This window comes from Athene noctua, chromosome 10 (genome assembly GCF_965140245.1).
Source record: "Athene noctua chromosome 10, bAthNoc1.hap1.1, whole genome shotgun sequence".
NCBI classification, from domain to species: domain Eukaryota; kingdom Metazoa; phylum Chordata; class Aves; order Strigiformes; family Strigidae; genus Athene; species Athene noctua.
The window spans coordinates 12128052-12149402 of record NC_134046.1 but is presented as its reverse complement, the minus strand read 5'-3'; the positions used below and the strand labels follow the sequence as shown (position 1 = coordinate 12149402).

Genomic DNA, 21351 nt, shown 5'->3' with positions numbered 1-21351 from the left:
GCAGTCTGAATTTGTTTCCTGCGTGTGTCATAACAGTGCTGGAAAGTAACATGGATGTGCTGCCTGCTGTTACTGCAGAAATCTTATGAGTCTTGAAATAGACGGGGTTTAAAGATGGGATGATTGTACTTCTCAGAGCCTGCAGTACTACGCCATTTACACAGAAAGCTAAATGGTAATGGAGCTGAACTAGTCACTTAAAACCTGATATTGGCGTGCAGCTAGATGTGACTGGAGATGGGAAAGTGGGGGGAGGGACACAAAGTATTCAAACTAATCTTTCTGGGCAGGTTTTTACATCAACAATTATTTATCTTTGTGGAACAAAAAAATGTATAGCAAGTAATTAAAAAAATATTTTAATGGTATTTAAGAACTTAATGTCCTTCTTACAAATGTCAAAATTCCTTGGTCTCATTCTCTTGTGTAATTTTTCAGTGACATTTCTCATTGTTATCATGTCTTTTCTGTGTACCAATGTTAGTTTTTTCTGAAAGGTACAAACTGAGAGAAATGCTTTAACACACAGCAAGCTGTCAGAAGAAAACAAGAAAAAAACCACCAGCCCTGGCTTAGTAACTGATTTTGGAACATCCTGAAGCTTGTATTCCTTCATACTACCCACCTTGAAAGCAAGTCTCTAGGATGTTGCATGAATTTAATTCTCAAAATCTTGGGTTTTAGCTGTTACTCAAAACCACACCTGCTTCCCTGGTGGAATACACAATCAAAGTTATATTTAATTGCAATTTAATTACTATGCTTTGGGGCTGAAAAGCTCTGGAGAGCTCCCTGAACAGGCGTCTGGTGTGGAAAAGAGGGAGCTGTCCCAAGGTAAGAAGGAAGCACATGTGCGAGAACCACAGTAGCAAGGTTTTCTCAATCTGTTATCTTCCTCTAAAGATTGTTGTTCTCTTTTAGTTATTGGTAGATTATGGAATCTTCCAGAATAATCATATGAAAGTTCTTCTCCAGCAGAAATATCAGTGGCTGCAAAAAGTGCCAGTTTAGGCACCATTGAGTCAACTCGAACTGGCACCATAAATAAATTTGGTTCACAGGAATGATTCAGGAACCTGCCTACGTTACCAATGTATGTGGGGTCGACAAAAGTCTCCATTATCTGACCACTATGGAGGTGTTCCCTCACCGCTATAATATAGTTCGAATCCTCTGATGTCTGGGCCTGAATTCTTCTACGTGCCTCATTAAAGCCTAAAACTTCACCAGCATATTCACAAACAAATCTTCCTTTAGCTATGAATTCCAGAGTGCGCAGACCCCACCCTTTCTTCTCAGTCTTGAATACTTCAAGTCTGAATTGCAAACCCCTCTGAACAACCCTGTTTTGGCAGGATTCACCACACCGGCACATGGCATTGCACTCAAAAACAGGCCTGGCGTACTCCTCTTGCTCTGTAGGCCTGAGGCACAAACCATTGTAATTTTCACCGTGGCGAAGACATGAGCACACGTGAACCACACAGGAGCTGGTAAGACAAGAACAGCCTGGAAAGGTGATTTCCGTGGGGTCAATGTCTCTGTCTGCTCCAGCCACGTTGTCTGGGCTATACTGCAAAGAGAACAAGAGTCAAATCCTTGACACGTTCATTGTTTCTTTCCACAGAGGCTATCAGATTTTTAAGAAGTCTGTGTCTGCCAACAACTGATGTGTGCACTGACCATGAACACTTTATTTTCCTGTAAACTTTTAACTGCAAGTCTGTCTTTTCTAAAACGTTTTTAAAGATGCAAATCAGAGATTCTATATAGACCAAAAAAGAATTGAGTCTGTTAGTGACTGAATTTCTCAAAATAGTCTACTAGCCAGAAAAAAAATTTCTTAGCAGAAAAAACATGTCAGCTAATCAGATCGAGTTTACTAGATATGTTTTTTATTTACAGAAATAGCAAGGTATCTTTAAAGTAATCTTCCCCTCTTCAAAACGCTTGATAATCTATAAGGTTAGTCTATAGCTATTTTAAGTCACAGACTTTCAAATGCCCTTTTTTGTTACAAACGAAGATACTTTCAGTTTTTCTCTCCAAGGTTGCATTCAACCTTGCTCCTGCTAATTCTGTTAGAAATTGATGATGGTGTTGCAGTAGCACACCTCTATGTATTTACAAAAAAGCTGAGCTAACTCCTATTGTCAGGGTAGAATGTGAGGTGGTATTTGCTGCACCTTAAACACTGTCTACTAGAATAGATGTGGTGCAGTTCAAGAAACACCAGTTGAGAATCAGGTTCTCAAAATTACACTAATGCCCCCAGCAGGTGAATGATTATAGAACCATGGTGTGCTACAAAATAAAAACAGAAACTTTGCTGAATTTGAAAATCAAAATATAAAAGACAGCTACATGCATATTTTTACTTTCTTCTCAGTATTCAGCTTGCAAAGCTTTATTTAGAAACTTGGAGTATGTGCTATTACTAAATATTACATTTCACAGTTTCTTATGTCTGGTAGCTTCTGGGTGTTGCAAAACATGCCAGTTCATTTGGAAGTTTATTTTTTCATAAACATCAGCTTTTCAGTCATTTGGCTTTGCTCAAAAGTAAGTGTAGTAGTCCCTTATCTATTCCCATCTCCCATTCGCTAACTACAAGCTTTCCTACTTATGTTAAATACCAGCACACCAGGAAATTTAGGGTCTATGTGCATTAGATCTTTTATTTTTTACCCAGGTTTATTAGAAGCTTCTTCATTCTGTTTTCTAAAGACTCACTAATATCACTGAAGCAAACTCCTAGGCAGTCGGGTGCACTTCCATGAAATGTGTTTGGAACTTACTACAAGTAATGCAGAAAATGGCAGAAACCAGACTATGCCAAAGAAAGTATGAAAAAAGTTAAGACTTTAGCATTGTCCTATCTTTTGAGATAACATCTTTTCTTGTAGACCACTTCAGATGGTTGTGCAGCGGGAAGCACCTGTCACGTCTGTCACATTTTTACTCCCAGTCTAGTTTCAGCGTACGGTCGATACTAGCGCCCTGTAGCGCAACTTTATTCCTCCTAAAAGGTGGTATCTTAACTGCGCGATTAAAGTCTATAAAACGCCACATAGTGAGGGGGAGAAAAAAAAAAAAGTATATATATATATATAACTGAAGCGCACGGCGAAGAAAGAGCGCAAAACGTGACTGCTGCTGAGGGGCTGGTCGCGGCAATAGAACGACCCCCAGCCCGCTCTGGGCGTTACACCGAGGGGCAGGGGGCGGGCTGGCGCTTCCCCCTCTTCTCCCGTCCCCTCCCCGGTCCCCCCGTCCCCGGCCCGGTGCCGCGGTGGCCGCAGTCCCCACCCCTCACCTGAAAGGCCGGCGGGGCCTCCCCAGGCGGCCACAAGCCCACGGCCACCGGCTCCAGCCCGCCGCTCAGCTCCGCCATGGCCCGGCCGCCACCGCCCCGCCCCCCGGCCCTGTGGTGATTGGCTGGTCTGGACCGAAGCCTCTCTTTGGTTGGACGGGGGGAGTGACACTCTTCGCCGCCTTGGGACGCGCAGGCGCGATGGCAGCTGAGCGCGGCGGCGCGGGAAGGGGCGCTGGCCGGCAGCCGCCATCTTGTGGCGGGCCTTCCCTCAGCGAGGCCGGTGCGGGGCCGGGCCGCGCGCGGCGGAGCGCCTGGGCGGCGAGGGGAGCTCCGCCTCGCCCCGCGCCCGCGGGAGGGGGCAGCCCTTGGCCAGGGGCTGGGGGACGGTGGTGTGGCTGTCACTGTGGGTTGCTCCCTGCAACAGGGCTGCTCTTCCAGAAACCGGTGTGGTTTTCTGTGATGTGTGTGAAAGTACTCAAAACAGAGTAACTTCAAATGTTAATTACAAGCTATGAGGTATTTTAATTCTTCATGTGACTATAAGTCCTTGCTTATTTTGAAGGTATTAAAATTAGGGGGGTTTGGGGTTTGGTTTTTAAATTCTTCCTGGCTGGCTTACACTTTTAATTAAACCTTTTATATTTTTATTTCTAAGTGACTTTATGTGTTCTGTAATGTGGGTGGAAAGTCTTGTGTTCAGATTTTAAAAGGCCTAGAAATTCAGCCAGCTATAACTGGGCAGTGGAAATAGCAGCCTCCTACTGTTAGGGGATGGAAAAAGATTTGGCAGGTTTGTACCTACAGGAATGCAGAGCAAGGCCTGAATCTTCCCCTTGGATACTTTGTTAGGGGATAATTCAGTCAAATTAGTTTTCCGATTGAAGTGAGATACAGATGCATGGAACCAAACTCTGGCTTGAGCTGGGAGACCTTGCCCATACTGTTTATGTTTTTCTAAAGTAATCATGACAAAATTGCTTCTATGTAGCACGGTAAGAGTAGAGCAGTCACTACTGGCCTGGCCTTTTCTCTGTGAAGAGCAAATTGCTGTGGCTAGGAAAGAGGAGTCAGACTTGGTGTTCTTCAGATGTTGGTAGTTCTGCTAGCTTTTGTATTTGCCTCTCAGGTCAGTTGTCTTGAGGCCTAACGGTTGAGGAAGCTCTTACCATCTTTTCACCTTCTTTTTCTATTTATGTGAACCATGTTTTTTCCTTTTGAAATCAATTATCACACCCAGAAATGAGCTCCTCAGACTTAGGAGATAGAAATCCCTGGAGCATGCTCTGTATCCCTCCAGCAAGATATTATTTGCGTCTCTTTCCCTGCAGTGGTTACTGACATGACTTTTCTGATTCCTCTTTCTGCAACATCCAGGAAATGGAAAGAGTCTTCACCTATTGTGTCTCCTTCCTCCTGCTTGTAACAAGGAGCTGAGCAACCCCAGGAAAGGTACAGGTGAGATTGAATGGTGATGTCTGTGCTTGTGGGTTGGACAGTTAAGGGGGATAGCAGAATTGATAGGAAAATAATGAATGAAGTTGTTCAGGATTGCACTTGGGCTGTAAGAGAACGGAAGGTATGGAAGAGGCACACTGGGAGGTCAGTGTCTCCTGGTATCTGGCCAGTTTAATTTTGGGGAGGACTTTGATCAGTGTAAACCGTGGAGTGGTGTATGCTGCTGTGAATGTAAGGGACATGCACCTGTAGCATCAGCGCTTTGTAACTGAGTGGAATAAAAAATAGTGGAAGGCTTTAAATATGCACAGCCTGTCACCCTTGGTTTGTCTTCCCAAGCAGTAGTACAGCTGCTTCCTGTGATTGCCTCTGAGCCCAGCCTTCTTGGGGTTGATGCTTTCATCCTGTGAGCACTTCTCATTGTGGGGAAGGCAGTAAATCAGATTTATGAGATAGATACTCAAATATTGAGTGATAGCAGATGCTAAAATATGCTTTGGTTTTGTAGTTTAGGGCTTTCTGTTATTACCAAATCGACCTTTAGATCAAGACACACGTAATTTGGCTGCTAATCCTTGGTGCCAGATGGAATTCTTTTCCATTTTTAAATGACAGAAGTAATGAGTCATTACTCTGTAGTAAAAGAAACAGATTGCTTACATCTACAGGAGATGGGGTTTTGGAAATCAGCAAAAGGTCATGGAAAATCCAGTGTTCTCCTCCTCCTCCTCTTTTTCCTACTCAGGGCTTCTATTGTATTGAACTATAAATGAGTTGAGCTGTTAAGATGTCCAGACTGGGTGAAAAAATTATGAAAGCTCATCTTAATTTGTTATGTAAAATTGTTGCTGAAAGAAAGCTTAAAATGGACTGAAAGAGTGAACTGTATGTGAACTTTGTGATGCTGAACTAAGGTACCTGCTCCAGCTCTGAACATTTTTTGGAACACACTATGCTGTCTCTAGCATAAGACTGCATGAATCCTTTTTATTTGATACATTGCATGAATTTAGCTGATGCTTTTTCTCCCTGTATGAATAATACTTTCTGCTCTTGAATAATTTTGATGACTGTTATCTGTAGTTTTTCAGATTTCTTAATATCCATCTGATAAAAGGAGCTGGGAAGATTAACAGTGCCTGGGACAGTGAGTTCATTTGAGACCTGTCTTCATCTCTCTTCACTGAATTTTTGTGGCTGATATTGTATGTTGTAACGAGGTGATGGAGCTCGGGGGGGGTGTGAACCTGTGACTTATTAGACTGCGAGTAAGGAAACTGCTCAGAAAACGAGGCACAATCTTAGTGCAGAAGAAGTTAGATCTAAAGCTTCATGTCTTTTCTGGTAGGCAGAAGGCCCTGGAATCAAGAAAGCTTTTTCTAAGAAATTTCTTTCTAATGTCAGCGTGGCGGAAGCCAAGAAGTCTCAAGTGATTAATACATATTACAGTGATTTCCTGTATTCATAGTGTCATCATCAGCACTGTTGGTTGTGAGGGAACTCTAGTGATCTGGTGCAACCCTTTCTTCAGTTGGGAGCGTTGCCAATACTCAGTCAGGTCAGCTGTGGCTTTCTTGAGCTGACTTTTGGAAAACTCTCAGTGCCTGAGATTTCACACCTCTCTGGGTACCAGTTTCAGGGCTGTACCGGCATCCTAGTGAGAGTTTTATCAAAATGTCAAACCTCAACTTCCCTAGCTGCAGTTTTTTTGCTTTTGTGCCTTATTTATCACTACTAAGAGGAGTTTGATTCTGTTATCTTTGTAATTGCTTTTCCTAGCATTCCTTTAGATTACCCCATGGTGTCCTCCTTGCTGGAATATGCAAGCATATGTCCTTCAGACTTTTCTTACTGGTCATACACTTAGACTCCTGGCCATCCTGATAGCCCTTTGTTGGATCACCTCCAGTTTTTCTGTGTATCTTTTGAGCTGAAGGGCCCACAAAAGGCCACAGCTTGCATTGCTACCTCATCCTGCCAAGTGTTCCTCCTTGTGGAGCCAGGCGTGAGGTTTGCCTTATTGGCAAAGAGAAGGCATTTTGGGTTTATCTGCAGCTCCGCTCTGTTGTAGCCCCTGGGGTGGTTTTCAGTGGGATTGCCACTTGGGCAGTTCCTGGTACACTGGTCTATGGGGATGCTCTGCCCCAGGAATACTCTTGCACCGGTCATCTGTTTGTCTGGACCACTGGAGTTTTTTCTGTCTCAGGCATGCCTTAAGTTATGCCAGCAAGTTAATAGTCTGTGCAGGACAGCCACTTGAACTCTAAATTCTGTTGTATAAAAAATTGTTTACTGCCTGCACCAGCAAGATGATCAGAAGGCGGCCTTTTGCTAAAAAAGCCTTTTTGAAGGCTCCATTTGACTTCCTAGTTTCCTATAGAACAGATCTCTGGAAGAATAAGATATTCCTTTTATGTCTTTCATTTTATATTGCACATGGTTTCTGTCCGACTTTGTTCTGAACAGGCTATTCAGATAGTTCTCGAATATTTAAACTTGCTACTTGCTAAAAGGAAGTACATCTTCTGTGTGATATACTGGAGAAGTTTCCTGCAGGAGACCTAAAGTGCTTCTTAAATTGTAGCATTGAGTGCAGACAGTCCAAAGGGACTTCAGTCTGTCTTTCCCAGGTTGAGAGTTTGTTGGCTGCCTTATCCATGCTTTCTTTAGGTTGAGTCTTTTTCCTTCTCTAGTTAATCTTAGATACTTTTTAAAAAAGTTTATTTGCTTACAGACTTTTTTCTTTGTGCTGCTCTTCTCATGTCAGGTTTAAATTTTCCTTTGATTTGACCTTCATTTCTGGATAATCATCTCCAACATGTACTCTCTATCCTCCTGCCAGTCTATTGTGCATCTGTTAGAATATTGATCTGCAGAGAGTGAAGTATAAAAAATCAATATGCCATTAAGTGGAGTAGAGTGACAGTGTTCTCAGGCTAGTCAAGTTCAAAGACTAGTGTCTGGACACTAAGGTGGTATTTTTTTCCCCCATGTGGTCTTTGCTAGATAAGATAAAATGTACACATCCTGTTAAGGTTTTGTTCACATGTGTTCATAGCTGGAAGATGCATTACAAAAAAGTGTTAAGAAGTGTGGGTAATGCAAAAAGGTACTTTGATTTATTATGACACTTGCAGTTTATTGGTTTTTAATAGTAAAACAGTGAAATATAAATGTTCTATAGTGTATTTAGGCAGGATATATTGACATGAGCAGTCTGATACTGCATACCAGTGTGTGCTTCTAAGTGCTCAGAGAATTGTGGAAAGACCAGGTGTAGAGATTTCTATTTTACTTTTGTCAGTATGAGATGCCAGGTGATGAATGCAGCTCCCCTGCCTGCTCCCTTTTCCTCGGCACAGTAGTCTGCCTTTTGAAGATGGGCAGTCAAAACATACTTATTTTTCTATTTCCTATTTCTGAACAATTCTCAGACCAGTCTGCAGTTATTTCAAGATATGCTACTTGTACTTCAGTACTATTCATAAACATTTGACTGACCACAGGTATGATTCCTGTCCATGTGCTGGATTGCTTTTACTGTCTTTTAAAAAAAATAATAAATACATTAATACTCTCCACGAATTGCTTAGCTAGGAAACTGGATTTTGTTCATTTACAGCTCAATTCATTTATTCTTTATAGCTTGCAAAGAACATTAAAGCGCTCTCTGGGCTGAGAATGTGACATGATGAGAGGTGGCAGTGTTCACAGAGTCTGCTGTGGCCTTGTGCAGCAGGGTTTGGCTGGCACACTGCCTGCTTTTCCCAAGGCCGAGCTCATTATCTGCAAGTCACACCTGGCCCTTGGCAGGTTTGGAAGCAGGACTTTGGAGGTTCCCTCCTGAGCCTGGGGCTCCCGCCTGTGTGCTAATGAGCTGGCTAAATCTTCCCTAAGTAAATGGATGCTGGGCTGAAATGTCTGGTAATCATATTTGCAAATCCAAAGAAGGAGAAGTTGAAGATCAGTTTATTTAAGTATGCTTTAGCTGTACAGAGAAGACTGACCTTGGAAAATGCTGTGTTTGAATAACAGAGTTTATCAAAATATCTCCAAGTGCTTTGCAGAGATAGATGAACTTTGTTTCCTTTCTTGTACAGATAAGAAAACTGACGCAGAAACACACAAAATGAGTTAACCAGTGGTTGAGCTATTGTTCTTGGTTATCACAGGGCTCTGCATTTCGTGTCTCATTGTATGCTGCTCTTGCAGCATCGATTAGGTAATATGAACCATAAATCTCTTTGCCAATACACAAACACTCACAAAGTCTTGACTTTCATATGAGTAGAAAAGTTATATAACATTTTTTCACCTACTCAGATGTAAACAAAACAAGTTTAGAACAAGAACAATTCAGATCTCACCATGCAAATGGCTTCCTGATTAATAGCAATGTATTTGAGTGGAAATTAGGACATATTCCAGTTAAATAAATTCATATACGTATTTTGACCTGACAGCAGTAGGTGAGCCACTTGCAAAGGTGAGATGGACCACCCATCTACTGGCTAAAATGGTAATAATGTTTTGCAGGGAATCTGCCCTGAGTGTATTATTCTGCTTTTGTTAACAGCCAATGCTATATAACAGCATTGCTGTTAAATAGATTTCGTGTAACAGTATTTCTTCAAAAGAAACTCATTACTGAGACACAGAACTGCCCCAGACTGTAGGAATTTTTTCCCTTTGAAGTGCAGATCAAATATTTTCTGTGCTCCCCATCTGCCTTGTATGAAAAACCTATTTGACATCAGTGACCTCTGGCAAGTGCTATAAAGGTAAGAAAAATGTATTTGCACACCATTTGGATCTTCTGTGGACTACATATGTAATGGACGGTTTCAAGGGATTGAAGCTAGTGTTTCAAATTGATGTATTAGTACTAGAGTGTACTTAGCAAACTTCTGCTGCAAAATTTGGTTCGTAGTTTCACTTAACATGTGGCTTCTTTTCAGCAGTTTGCCAGAGGCAGAGCTGCACGTTCTCACAGGAGTAAGTGAAGCTGAGAGAGTATCCATGTAGCTTTGCTGGGCTGCCTTTTACCAAAATAGCTGTTATGCTGTCAGGAAAGGTTCACAGTGCCAGGATCTCCAGGTTTCTTTTGTTTCATGAAGATATATTCCCCTACTGTCTAGGGTATTCCCCAGACGCCACCTTGGTTTTCTTTGAGACACAACTTCTTTCTCATCCCAGCTTAAGATAGTTAGATCGTAGAAAAGGACTGTTTGACTGTTGCCTTAAAAATTCCATGGAGAATTTAACTTGAGAGATGACTGAAGAAAGACAATGTCTTTTTTAGTCTGATGGTGAGGCTAGAGACTTACTGCCATGTGCTGTAACTGCACCCTCCCTCTTCCTCAGTATTTACCGGGGAATGGAAAGCATCTGATGAAGGGTAGAGAAGCCAAGGTTAACGTACTTAAGATGACCCTGAACAACAGTCAAATATGTTTTGCAAAATACTGTTTTTCCTGGGATACATGGCTAGGGAAGCATTTGATTTTCCTGAAGATAGGCATGTGCTTTTTGAATTTTTAGTTACAAATAACAAATGATAGTATTTTTAAATGTTTTACCATTTACATAACTTTCATTTCTATTTAATAAGTAATGAGAACTTCAGAAAGTATTTAATGACATTTTATAAAAGTTTTGGTGATGTATTAGGACTTGATTTGGATACTACTTCTGTGGGACTCTGGGAGGCTTATTTTTCATGCTTTAGTACCAAACCCATGATTGCTCTTTTTGTTTGCTTCACCTTTAGTAAAGGTCATAACATTGTTATTAACCAGCACCTTGTATATTATCACAGATGTGGTGCTTACACATTAACTATGCTAGTTGTGTTTATATGACTATTTTGTAGAATTGCTTTTATTTACAAGTCAGATTGTTTAAAATGTGATTAGACTTCATGCTGTATGTAATTTCACATATATACATTAAATATTTCACAAAATAAATTTTCAGAATTTTTGTTGGAATTGCACTTTGGTAGATGAGGTCATCTTGTGCTTACACTTTTTGGATGAACCTATAGGTGCAAGGTCCTACGTCAGGCTGTTCTGTTGAGTAAAAATCCCAGATGCTGCGTGAGATGTACACTTGCTTTGCCTTCTCCTCCTTTCCCTCAGAGTCCCTGTTGCTTCTGGAAACCTTTGTGACTGTGACTGCCTCATCTCTGTACCCCAGAAAATATGGTGTAATCAAAATATCTTATGATCAAGTCTCATTTTTTTGGCTTCCTTTTTAAAATAAGTAATTTAGGTTCTTGCTCTTAATTTCTCATTGCTAGTGTGATCTAGTGTGTGTAAATATTCATGTTGGAGTGGTTCTTTTCAGTGTCTTACTGTCAATTCTGTTGTGTGTTGCACTAATTGAGGCTATTTTCAGGCACACATGCTATGGATCAGCCGTAATTCCAGTCAGCGTGAGCCCAAGTGTAGAGAGAAATGTGTAGAGCGTAGAGAGAAATGTGAAGTTTTGTCTGGTGAATGCTGTGGTGATCTTCCACGCCATAAAAGATGAACATGCAAAGGCTGTTGCATTGAATGTGACATGAACTCAGTGCACCCTGAGGTGGTAGTGTTAATTAGGTTTCATCTTGCTGGTTAGTATCTCCCAAGAATTGTTGTACTGCAAGTCATTTAAAAAAGCACATAAGCTAGGGCTCATGGACAACTGTAGCGCTCTGTGTATAAAATAGAAGCCTGAGTCAGGAATAATCATTTTTATCTTCAGTGAATGTAGGGTCAGGCGTGATGGATTGTGGAACAAGTCCTCCCAGTTCTTGTCACACACAGCATCTCAGTCTGCAGCCTTTCCTTTATTAAATGATTTGACAGTAATAAAAATGTTGTGGTTTTTCCCCCCCTAGGCAATATTTGCTTAATATATTACAGAGTTTCCAACCTAATGATTCTGTAGTATTTATGCTTTCAAAAAGACTGTATTTTGCATTTTTTTTATTTGCATTCTTCAGAAAGATGGGTCGCAAGAGAATAAAAAAGTCCCTTATCTTATCTTGCTGCTCTGTAACTGTACTTTGGTTTAAATGAAATCCATAATTTTTCCTTGTTGGTATGACAGCAGAAAACATAAATATGAAGCTATAATAAGAATATAGATGAATGTTAATTGTATTTGCTGTAGCAGTTAAATAACTTAATGATTATAAAAGAATAATTCAGTATGGCATGCAGTCAAACAGAATGCTTTAAAGAGGGGAGGAGCAGTATAAAGAAAGAATGACGTGTTTAGTGTAGTATTTCACTGTGATAGTAAATCAATTCCCCTCATCAAATCATACAAACAAATTTATGAGTATGTGCATATCTAGGGCAATTAATAGGCCATCTTATATAGGACTAAGATATCTAGCTTTGCACTGTAACCTTTAAATACAATTTATCTCAAAGTTATCATGCTTAAAACGTTCTAAATGTTCCTTCTAGAAGGAGATTTAGGAAGGACGAAAAGAGAAATAATGTCTTACTAAAAAAAATAGTTTACGTAGCATTCCAGTTGCTTAAAATTTAATTACCTTTCAAAGCCATTCATTTTGATGTAATCTCTCAATTTTTATCATAATGTTCTCTGCAACACTATTTCTGAGTGTTTTATGAAATGAAAATTTTCAAGTACCTCTCAGTCTATCTGAATGCTTTACAGTCAAGTGCAATCTAAATAACTGTGAACCATGAGAAATGCTGTAATTCCTACCCTTCACATGTGCCAGTCTCACATAAGTGAGAGCACTGTGTCTGCAAAATCCAGGTGGCCGGAGGCACGACCCCCTGGGTGCCCAGGCAGTGAATCAGCAATGGCATTTCTGGTTGTACCTTGGCCACCACTTTCTCCTCAGAAGCCCTTGTAGCTTCTCTTGAAGTTCTTCAGAGCTGGGACTGTGAATATGCCGTGTGGAGCCATGTTGTTGAATGATACCTGCAGGTTCTAAAGCAGAAAAAGAGGGAATAAAAAAGGAAGAGTTAGGACTGAGCTGTACCTGAGGAAGTAAAAATTAATTTTCTGCACAGAACTTCAAAGATACAAAAAAAATCTGTCCAGATGTCTTGGTGGCTACATTTGTAATCCTGCTTTTCCCCTAATGGTCCTTCCTGAGATAAGTAACTGGATTCAGAAATTGCTAGCTTAGTGAGGGTCTAGCTAGAGAAATAATTTTCCATGAAAATTTTTTAGGATATACACAGACAAATTAATTGTTCTTTTTCTGGGAAGAAGCTTAAATTTCCCTCATCACTGAATTTTTGAACATCATTATCATCAAAACATAGAATGGTTTGGGTTGGAAGGGACCTTAAAGCCCATCCAGTCCCACCCCCCTGCCCCAGGCAGGGACACCTTCCACTAGCCCAGGTTGCCCAAAGCCCCGTCCAACCTGGCCTTGAACCCTTCCAGGGAGGGGGCAGCCACAGCTTCTCTGGGCAACCTTAGATGTAATCTAAATCTGCCCTCTTTCAGTTTAAAACTGTTACCCCTTATCCTATCCCTACACCCCCTGATGAAGGGGCTCTCTCAGCCTGTCCTCACAGGGGAGGTGCTCCAGCCCCCTGATCATCCTCATGGCCTCCTCTAGACCTGCTTTAGTAGGTCCATGTCTTTCTTACCGTGGAGGCCCCTGTGATATTAGTTATCCTCTGATCTGTGATAAGTTCCTTGCCCTTTCCTACTTCTGGGGAGTATAGACACCAGCTCCCAGTATGGGAGGGGAAGAACAGGAGTTGTTTGATAAGGTCAGCAATTTTGGTCTTAACCATCTGCAGCTCTTTGTGAAAAGGACGTGTTTTGAATATGTTTCTAAGTAATTTCCAGCCTGCTTCATCCTTATTTGTTGTAACACTGACTACCTTGAAATGCTCATCCATATAAAATGAGCAGTCCACAGAAGGCTTTTGTGCTGTACACGTTGGTTAGTTATGTCACAGTAGCACTATTGTTAGTGGGAGCCTGGATCCAGGTAAGCAGGTTCTCTGGGCTTTGCTAGCACACCACAGCGTGGAGCAGTGCAGAGTGCTGAGGGAGCCCAACATAGTCCTTCCCTTCTGCAGGATTTGTATTTGGCAGAGGGCAGCAGTTTACAGAATCCAACAGTTGGTATAGGGAAAAAAAGATGTGGTTACCTGCTTCAGGTCACAGAATGGATAATAAATGGGTGGTGGAGGGCAGAGGACAGGGTCACCTTCCTGGGTTTGGCTCCAGTTCACTGGGAGAACAGGCTGTAAAGAAGAGGCAGTGAATGCCTTTTGTATGAAACTAAAATGAAGGAAAAGGTATTGATACCAGAAGGCAGTATTACCTGATTAAGGACAGCAAAAACTCTGACAGAAGATCGGGAGTGATCTGACAGGTCAGACAGTTTGGGAGCTAGTTAGAGGGTCTTGTGAACAGGACTTTGGAAGGACATCTGACAACTGCATGATTCTCCCTGTTGGCTCCCATCACAGTGTTAAGGCTTTTGAGGTAGAAAGAGAAGAAAGAAGGGTTTTTGCTTGTGTGAAGGTCTCTCTACATATGTTTATATGTATCAGGTTGGGGGTTTTTTTTGAGGCCCAATGGGCATGTAATCTATGAGCATGATGAAAGGAGTGGGAGGGAGGTGGAAGCCCAGTAGCAGGTGGTCTCTGGTTGCTTTCAACTCAGGTACAGCATCACCTTGTACAACTCAAGTACATCAACTCAAAACCAGCATCTTAAATCTTTTCTTCTTTGGGGATTTAAAAAAAAAAAACAAAAACAAAAAAGTTCAGAGTTGCAACTGAGCATTGTGATTTTGCAGGATCCACAGCGGATACCACAAGGAGGAAATCTTGACCACATTGAGATAATTTAAGGCAGGAATGCAGCCTTAAAAATTTTCAGTTCACTAAAATGCAATAAAAATGCTTAGTTCATAGGATACAAACTGCAAAGAACCTTACAGCAATGCTGAGTCAATGTACTTGAAGCAATAGCAGTGTCTAGGGGAAAGGTATAAGGCAGGGGATAAGTATAACTGTTTTCTTAAAAACAGACTTGTATTTGGACACTTAATTACTTAAATTTGTAAACTGTTTACTAATCTTAAAAATCAGCTTTTAATGGACCAGAGCACTTCAATGCTCATTTTCCATCAGTCCTAAAGCTGAACTAAACTTTTGCAGGTGCACAAGTACTCACTGGCTTGCAGTTTTGTTGTTGTTGCTATGGTGATGAAGGTTGAGGTTTTCAGGTGTTTCAGTGAGGTGCAAATGGCTTGCTTAGGAAGACACACAGATGTAAGGATTAAAAGCAACCACCAGATCTTATTTTGTGTTTCCTTTGAAGAAGGAAATAGTCCTCAGGCACTGAACAGTCAGAGGCACTGGTGCACTAGTGCATCGGTGCTGGTAAACCTTTTCTTCCCTTGCACCAGGCTGCCTGTGTCCTCTTCTCTGCCACGGACTGCTTCCTTGGGGGCCTGATGGAGATTTCTCCATTGACTAGCTTGGCAAGCTCAGCAAAGAGAAAGAGTAGCCAGCCACCTTGGCTCAGGAAGGTCCTTAGTTTAGCTGTGCTGTGTGGTTACAGAGTTTTATTTGTCTTCAGTACCAGCTTGAATCTCTTCCCTGGAGAGAGCTTTACTGGGGTAAGTAAGTGTTTGAAGAAATTCTTCAGGTTAGGTTAAAAGCACAAACAGCTCTTTGCAGGCTTCCAGGCTCTGGCATCTCATGGATTAAGAGTTCCCCATGGGTGTTCTCCAGCTCTGTTAAGGATCTCACAGCAGGTATTTCCAGACATACAAAACAAATCTGAAACTGCAAATGCGAAGATCCCAGTGTTACCCTGGGGAGTCTTTATGTAGGAAGTTAACTTTTTAGGAATTTATCACTGTGCATCATTAATCCTGCCTTTGAGGCTGACCTCCATGATGCGTATCCTTTGCATACAGCCCACATCACAAACTGCTGAGTAGGCAAAGGTGAAGGAATGAATGGTGTTCCTCTTTGAAAAACATTTGAACCACTGTGGAAATAGTCTGCTCTAATTTTAGGTTGGCATTAGTTGGGTTTAATGCCATTTGGTTATTTCCTTTTTAAGTATTTGGAGAAATAAAAGAGCAAGTTACATAGTTTAAGCTATGTCATGACTGACATAGGAGTTAGCATCTTCCTCAGAAGTATTATTTGACTGGCAACATCTACAAAGTAGTGGCTGAGAGGTATGCCTGGAGTATTGCATTTAACAACAGTTATTTCCCAAATATGACATCATGTTTTCAGTCATAGCTTGTTTTTTCACCTTTCCTCCCAACTGCTCTAAGTGCTTCTTGATTTGTGATTATTTCTCTCTTGTCCCGTGGCTGAGAATGCGTTACATTCTTTCATCGCAGAAGTCATAAGGAAGAGGTAAAAGACCTGTATTTATCAAAGCTTCAGATAAGCTGCTTGCCTTCTCAGAGGGCAAACATGAACACATTTGAACACAGTGGATTTAAAAGTTGTGATTAGGTTTCATGTCCACATATTTTTTTTAATCTTGGAAATGAAGAAAATTAGTCAGCTACAGCTAGTATTCCTGGTGCCATGGCTCCTAAGAATAGGCAATTTTGATAGAGAACAGGATGTTTCTAGAATCGGTTTAGGAATGGTTTAATAACAACACCCCAAACAAACAAAACGAGAGAAACTTCCATATGTATGATATTTTATGACCCTTTTTAGGGGAAGGAGAGGCAAAGACTGTCCAGTCCCAACCCTTATACAAACTACGTGGCATAGTAAGGTCTCCAGTTCCTCTGCTTGGTACCAGAGTCCAAATACTGATATAACTATTGTAATAGAGACAAGGAAAGTAATTATTTGTATCAGCATTCTTACTGATCATTCTTACATTCTCACTGGTAATTTTGGCACCTATTAAGGTGCTAAGTACTAAAGGGAAGGCTGAAGTTCCTTCCTGGCCAGGCAACTCTGTGGTACTGCTGTTATGGACTAGTCAGCCCCTACGACCTTCTATGAAATGTGAAAAAAAAAAAGTGAGAAGCAATCTTGCTTTCAAAGGATTGTTGGTGACCTTTAAATTAGGGCTGGGAGTCTCATCATAAACTGCAGCAGCAGGATACATGACTTACTTCCCTCTCCTGAACTGAAAGGTTGTTTTCACTGAAATTGCCACTTATTACAGAAAGGTCAAATCCGTGTAACTGCATCTTATGTAAGTAGACAGTGACCGTGTTTATCTCAGCACAGTATTTGCAGCTTCTTAATTCTGTGTTTTGGGGTTTTTTTAAATATCATGTTGTCATTCTTTTATAACACGTTGCAAACCAGACACGTTTGATGGGCTAGGCTTTCAACTGCTGCAAATTGTTTCTGTTTGCTCAAATGGAATAATGGTAAGTTACATTGGTGCATGGTTTGGTGCTTTGTAAGAGTTGATATTCAACTGCTCTTCGACCACCGTCTGCCTAGAAAACAATGCTTGAAGACTCTTCTATGGGAGTTACTCTGTGTGTGCTATGGGGTCTACCAAGACTTTGTGTCATATCTTGGAGAGTAACTTCAGCCTGCATTGTATGTTGCATGATTTGCACATAGTTATAGAAATTCTGGATAATGTTTCTAAGAGCCCCCTAAGTGCTCCTGTATTTCAGGATGACTAAATTCTCGAATTGTGTAGGGGCATGCTCATAGATTAGATTTTACAGCTCTGAGTTAGATATGTGAAAAACCTTTTTTCCCAAGGCTTGATAAAGGTATTTAGAAACCCAGATTGGTGCTACACAGAAGGTTCCTCTTCTCCAGGGTCATCACTGCCTTTGAGAAGGAGCTCTTCTGTGCAAACCCAGTGTAGAAGTTGCGCTTCTTCCCAACTTAAGTGGGTGGCTGTCTGTGCCCGTTCTTCCTCTGTGATATCTCTGATAAAACACTTACTGAGGATGACTCACATTTCGGTCCTTGTTTTGTGTATACCAAAAAATTTCAGCCACTGGAACATTACAGACTGTGTACGTGTAGAGGAGGAAGGGATCTGCAGCAGGGGGTGAGACATCTTGAGTCCCAGCCTAGCCTGGGACATGGATGTAGAGACTAGAGTTAGGAACACGTGGGTATGAGCAGGGACAGTGTTTCTGCCAGTGTGGGGTGATGTGTCTTCTTGCTTACTACTGAATTGTTTCTTTAACTGGTAGCTGTCAAAATTTAAGTCCTGATGATGTTTTCTGAACCTGTTACTTGCAGTGTTGTTACAGTATCTTTTAGACCTCATCTTACAGGGAGTGTAAACATTGTACATCAGAAACTGTTAGTAACTACTTTCTCCTACTAACTACTTTCTCCTACCTCTGCATTTCAAGTATTTACAGGTTGCATTAGGCTGTACTCCTGTCTTTGTCTTTGCTGTGTATTTTAAATTATATTATTTATGATTTTATGTACTTGAAAGGACTAAGAACTTTAAGCCATGTTTTTGCCCACAACTCTGCTGGCATTTTGACACTGTTTTAATCAAGGGGATAAAATTTTGAATTTAGGACAGTGGTTATGTGCTACTCATATAAGCTGGCTATAAAAATGATTATTTTCTTTGGTGGGAAAAAAAATTTAGATAAATATATCTAAAAATCAAAAATATTTTTATTTAGATAGAGATATTTAAACTCAACAGTTTTTTAGGTGTGTCTAAAATTAAGTACAAATCTTGAGAGTCAAGGAAATAGACTGGCTATGGACTAGAGTCTTCATCTAGAGCTTCAGTCTGTTTTTATTTGGCTTAGTAAGAGAAATGTGTCTATGTATTTTTTTATATCTTGTAATGTATTTTTTAATGTCAATTCATTCCTGTACTTGTAGACCTTAAATTGTTACCTCAATATCTGCCAAGAGATGGCAGTGCAATGCTGTTCAATGTGCTGGATGAGATTGTAGAGAAATCTAGTAGCTATGACAATACAGAGCCTTCTTCCCTGAGGTTTTTGGTGGCCTCTCCTAGAACAGGCCGACGTATTTATCAGCTGATTTCGTACATGCTGTGAGTTGAGAAAATAAGCTGAAGTTAAAACGATTGCCTGCTTTGCAGCACTTTGTTCAGCTCTGGAAAGTTATACATCCATCCTGTGTGCGGAGTAGATTTCTAGACTGTGCCTTGGTTTCTCAGTCTCTTGCCAAGAGAAATCCAAAGGCAAGTCTTGGGCTGGCATCACTTCCCACTTTTGTACAGCTGATGTAGCTCCACTGACAGGAGTGGTGTGACACTGATTTGTTAGCCATGGAATATTAAAAAATATAAATCTTAAACCCTCAAATATGAATCACCTTGTATTTCTACTAGGTGCTGTATATATTCAAGTGAGGCAAGGCTTGTAGAAAGAGACAAGCTCTTATTTGTCAGGGTTACAAGAACAGACAGGCTTTCTGGTTATGAAAGCACTTCAAATCTCTGTTGTGTGTTCAGACATTCTAGGCACACCAGAACACAGAGCTGTTAATACTGAAAAACTACTTTTTTTGTCTTTCAAATACAAAGCATCTCTTGGAAAAGGTGGGTGGGAGATCAGAGGGATAGCTGCAGAGAGCTCTGTTTCACTGTTAATACCAAATGGACTTGAGGCAATGTCTGAAAAAGGCTTCTTTGTTCTGTTTTGGTGGGCTGTGCCTGCATTTGACAGATGCATGTGAAGTCTGTAATGGTTTGTCAGTGCTTGTGCCTTCCTGTACCTCTAAGTGTAGTTCCTGATGTCAGTCAGAGGAGTCTGTAGACTATAATTGTTTGGATGCTGGTGTTGTTAGAGTTCTGATTTAGAAGAGAAGCCCCTGAGGAGTGAGTGAATCCTCTTCAGAATAAACACTGTCACCTGACCTGAGCTAACCCGCCATCAGACATTGTGCTGCAGATTTCCCATTGTCAGGTTGTGCATTGCATTCTGTACGAAGGACACTGATGTTTCTGCTGCACTGTAATCCTGATGCATTTACTCCCTTGCCATTGCATGTGAAAGGCTTAAATTCAAGCTGGAAATCTGTTCTTTGAGAATGGCCCCTTTAAAACAAATATTTATATAAAAAACTCTTCAGATGATACTGTTCATTGCTAAAATCTGAGACTACTTCCATGACACTAGCACTGGACTGAAGTAGCCGTAACTAAGCACTATGTTCCTTCTTGTCCCTGTAAAAATATATTTGGGTACCTCTGAAGAAAGATACAGTTACAGCTTTTTTTTTTAAAAAAAAAAAAAATCCTGATTTTACTAACACTCCAGTTGGCAGCAGAGCTTTTCTACTTAAGGACACCATTCTAACCCCAAACATTCTCATGCATTTTCCTCAGTTGTCGATGCGTCTGTAACAGTTTAAGCATCCGAGTAACCCTCCTTCTGTCCTGCTGGGGTTGTGGATGGTGAATGGTGTCATCAGGTGAGGGAGACTCAGGTGTCACCCTGCTCAGCAGAGCCCCAGCCTGAGCAGCAACAGCAGCATTTGTGTCAGGGAACAGCAGTAGCTCCAGGAGCCTCTCATCCACTAGGATACAGCCAGGCACCTGCGTATGTTTCTGCCAAGTGCTTCCCTTTGACTTCTGCTCATTTCTCCCCAGCTTCTCTCACTAACAGCTATGTTACAGGTGGCTTATATCTGGCTAGCTGCTTTGAGTAACAAGGAAAGTGCAGTGGCTGGTAAGAGATAGAAAAAATGTATAAAACAAAGATTAGGAAAGCTTCTTGCATATTTAAGGAAGCAATCTCTGCCTGGGACCTGCAGGAATTTGCAGGCATCAGTTTCTACAGGTATGTTGAGCAGACAGAGCTTCAAAAACAGACAAAAAAGCCCACCAAAAAACCCTTTCTTGTGCCTGACTTTAGCCCACTCTGCAGTCCAGCTCTTCCACGCTTTGTCTGTGAAGTAGGAGGTCTGGATCTGGCCATCCCCTTTCAGGGCTACCCCCATCCCCACACTCCAGCTACATGCCAGCAAGAGGGCAGAGTAGCTGCTGGACGCTGCTGCTGCACGAGCTGCGGTGCTCCTGCTTTGGCTGAGGTTACACAGGAGAGATGGAGGGGAAGAACGCATGAGGCAGGGTGCAGCTGTGTTCATTTACTCATTTGAAGGCTCACGGGCGGTCCCTGAGGATGCAGACAGTGCTGGTGTAAACCAGAGCAGTGTCCAGATGCTCCAGCATGCAGTGGGTTCAGGAGAGCGGTGGAGTTCCCAACCAGCATTCTGTCTCAGGTGATGCAAGTCTTTCTCAAGAGCTTTCTACTGTTGCACATGAATGACCTGAACGTCACTAGTAGTGGGCACAGGGCAGAAAAATCTGGTAATGAGCTTAATTTCCTTCCTCTCCAGATACCAGTGTATCTGGACCTGTGATACTGGCTCACCCTGTGTGAGGAGCTGGTCTTCACCTGACCCACTTGCGCCTGTGAGTTGTAATGCAGGGGCTCTTTTCCAAGCTTCTAAGACTGGCAGTGACAAACCCAAGCTGTAACAAAACATTCTGGTGCCTGGGACGAGGTGTCAGGTTGCTTTCATTCCTTCTGAGCTTGGAGAAGGACCATCTTTGGAGTAGGTTTGCATGGAGAATTTGCCACGTTTGGCTGC

At 41.5% G+C, this 21351-nt stretch overlaps 1 protein-coding gene across 1 annotated transcript; it reads right to left on the bottom strand.

Annotated features, from left to right (window-relative positions):
• Positions 1 to 343: 343 nt before the first annotated feature.
• On the bottom strand, positions 344 to 3419 carry LOC141964185 (histone-lysine N-methyltransferase SETMAR). Its single transcript, XM_074914264.1, has 2 exons — positions 3317 to 3419; positions 344 to 1573 (listed from the first exon to the last, which is right to left on the bottom strand). Exons 1-2 carry the CDS (start codon positions 3392 to 3394, stop codon positions 758 to 760), a joined length of 894 nt encoding a protein of 297 aa, XP_074770365.1. The 5' UTR covers positions 3395 to 3419; the 3' UTR covers positions 344 to 757.
• Positions 3420 to 21351: the final 17932 nt, after the last annotated feature.

What these genes read in the sequence shown, in the direction of transcription:
- LOC141964185 (XM_074914264.1), bottom strand. Translation starts at nt 3,394, where the DNA reads ATGGCGGAGCTGAGCGGCGGGCTGGAGCCGGTGGCCGTGGGCTTGTGG. An exon ending in AGGCCCCGCCGGCCTTTCAG is followed by an intron (nt 1,574 to 3,316) that starts GTGAGGGGTGGG and finishes TTCTCTTTGCAG; the next exon opens with TATAGCCCAGACAACGTGGC.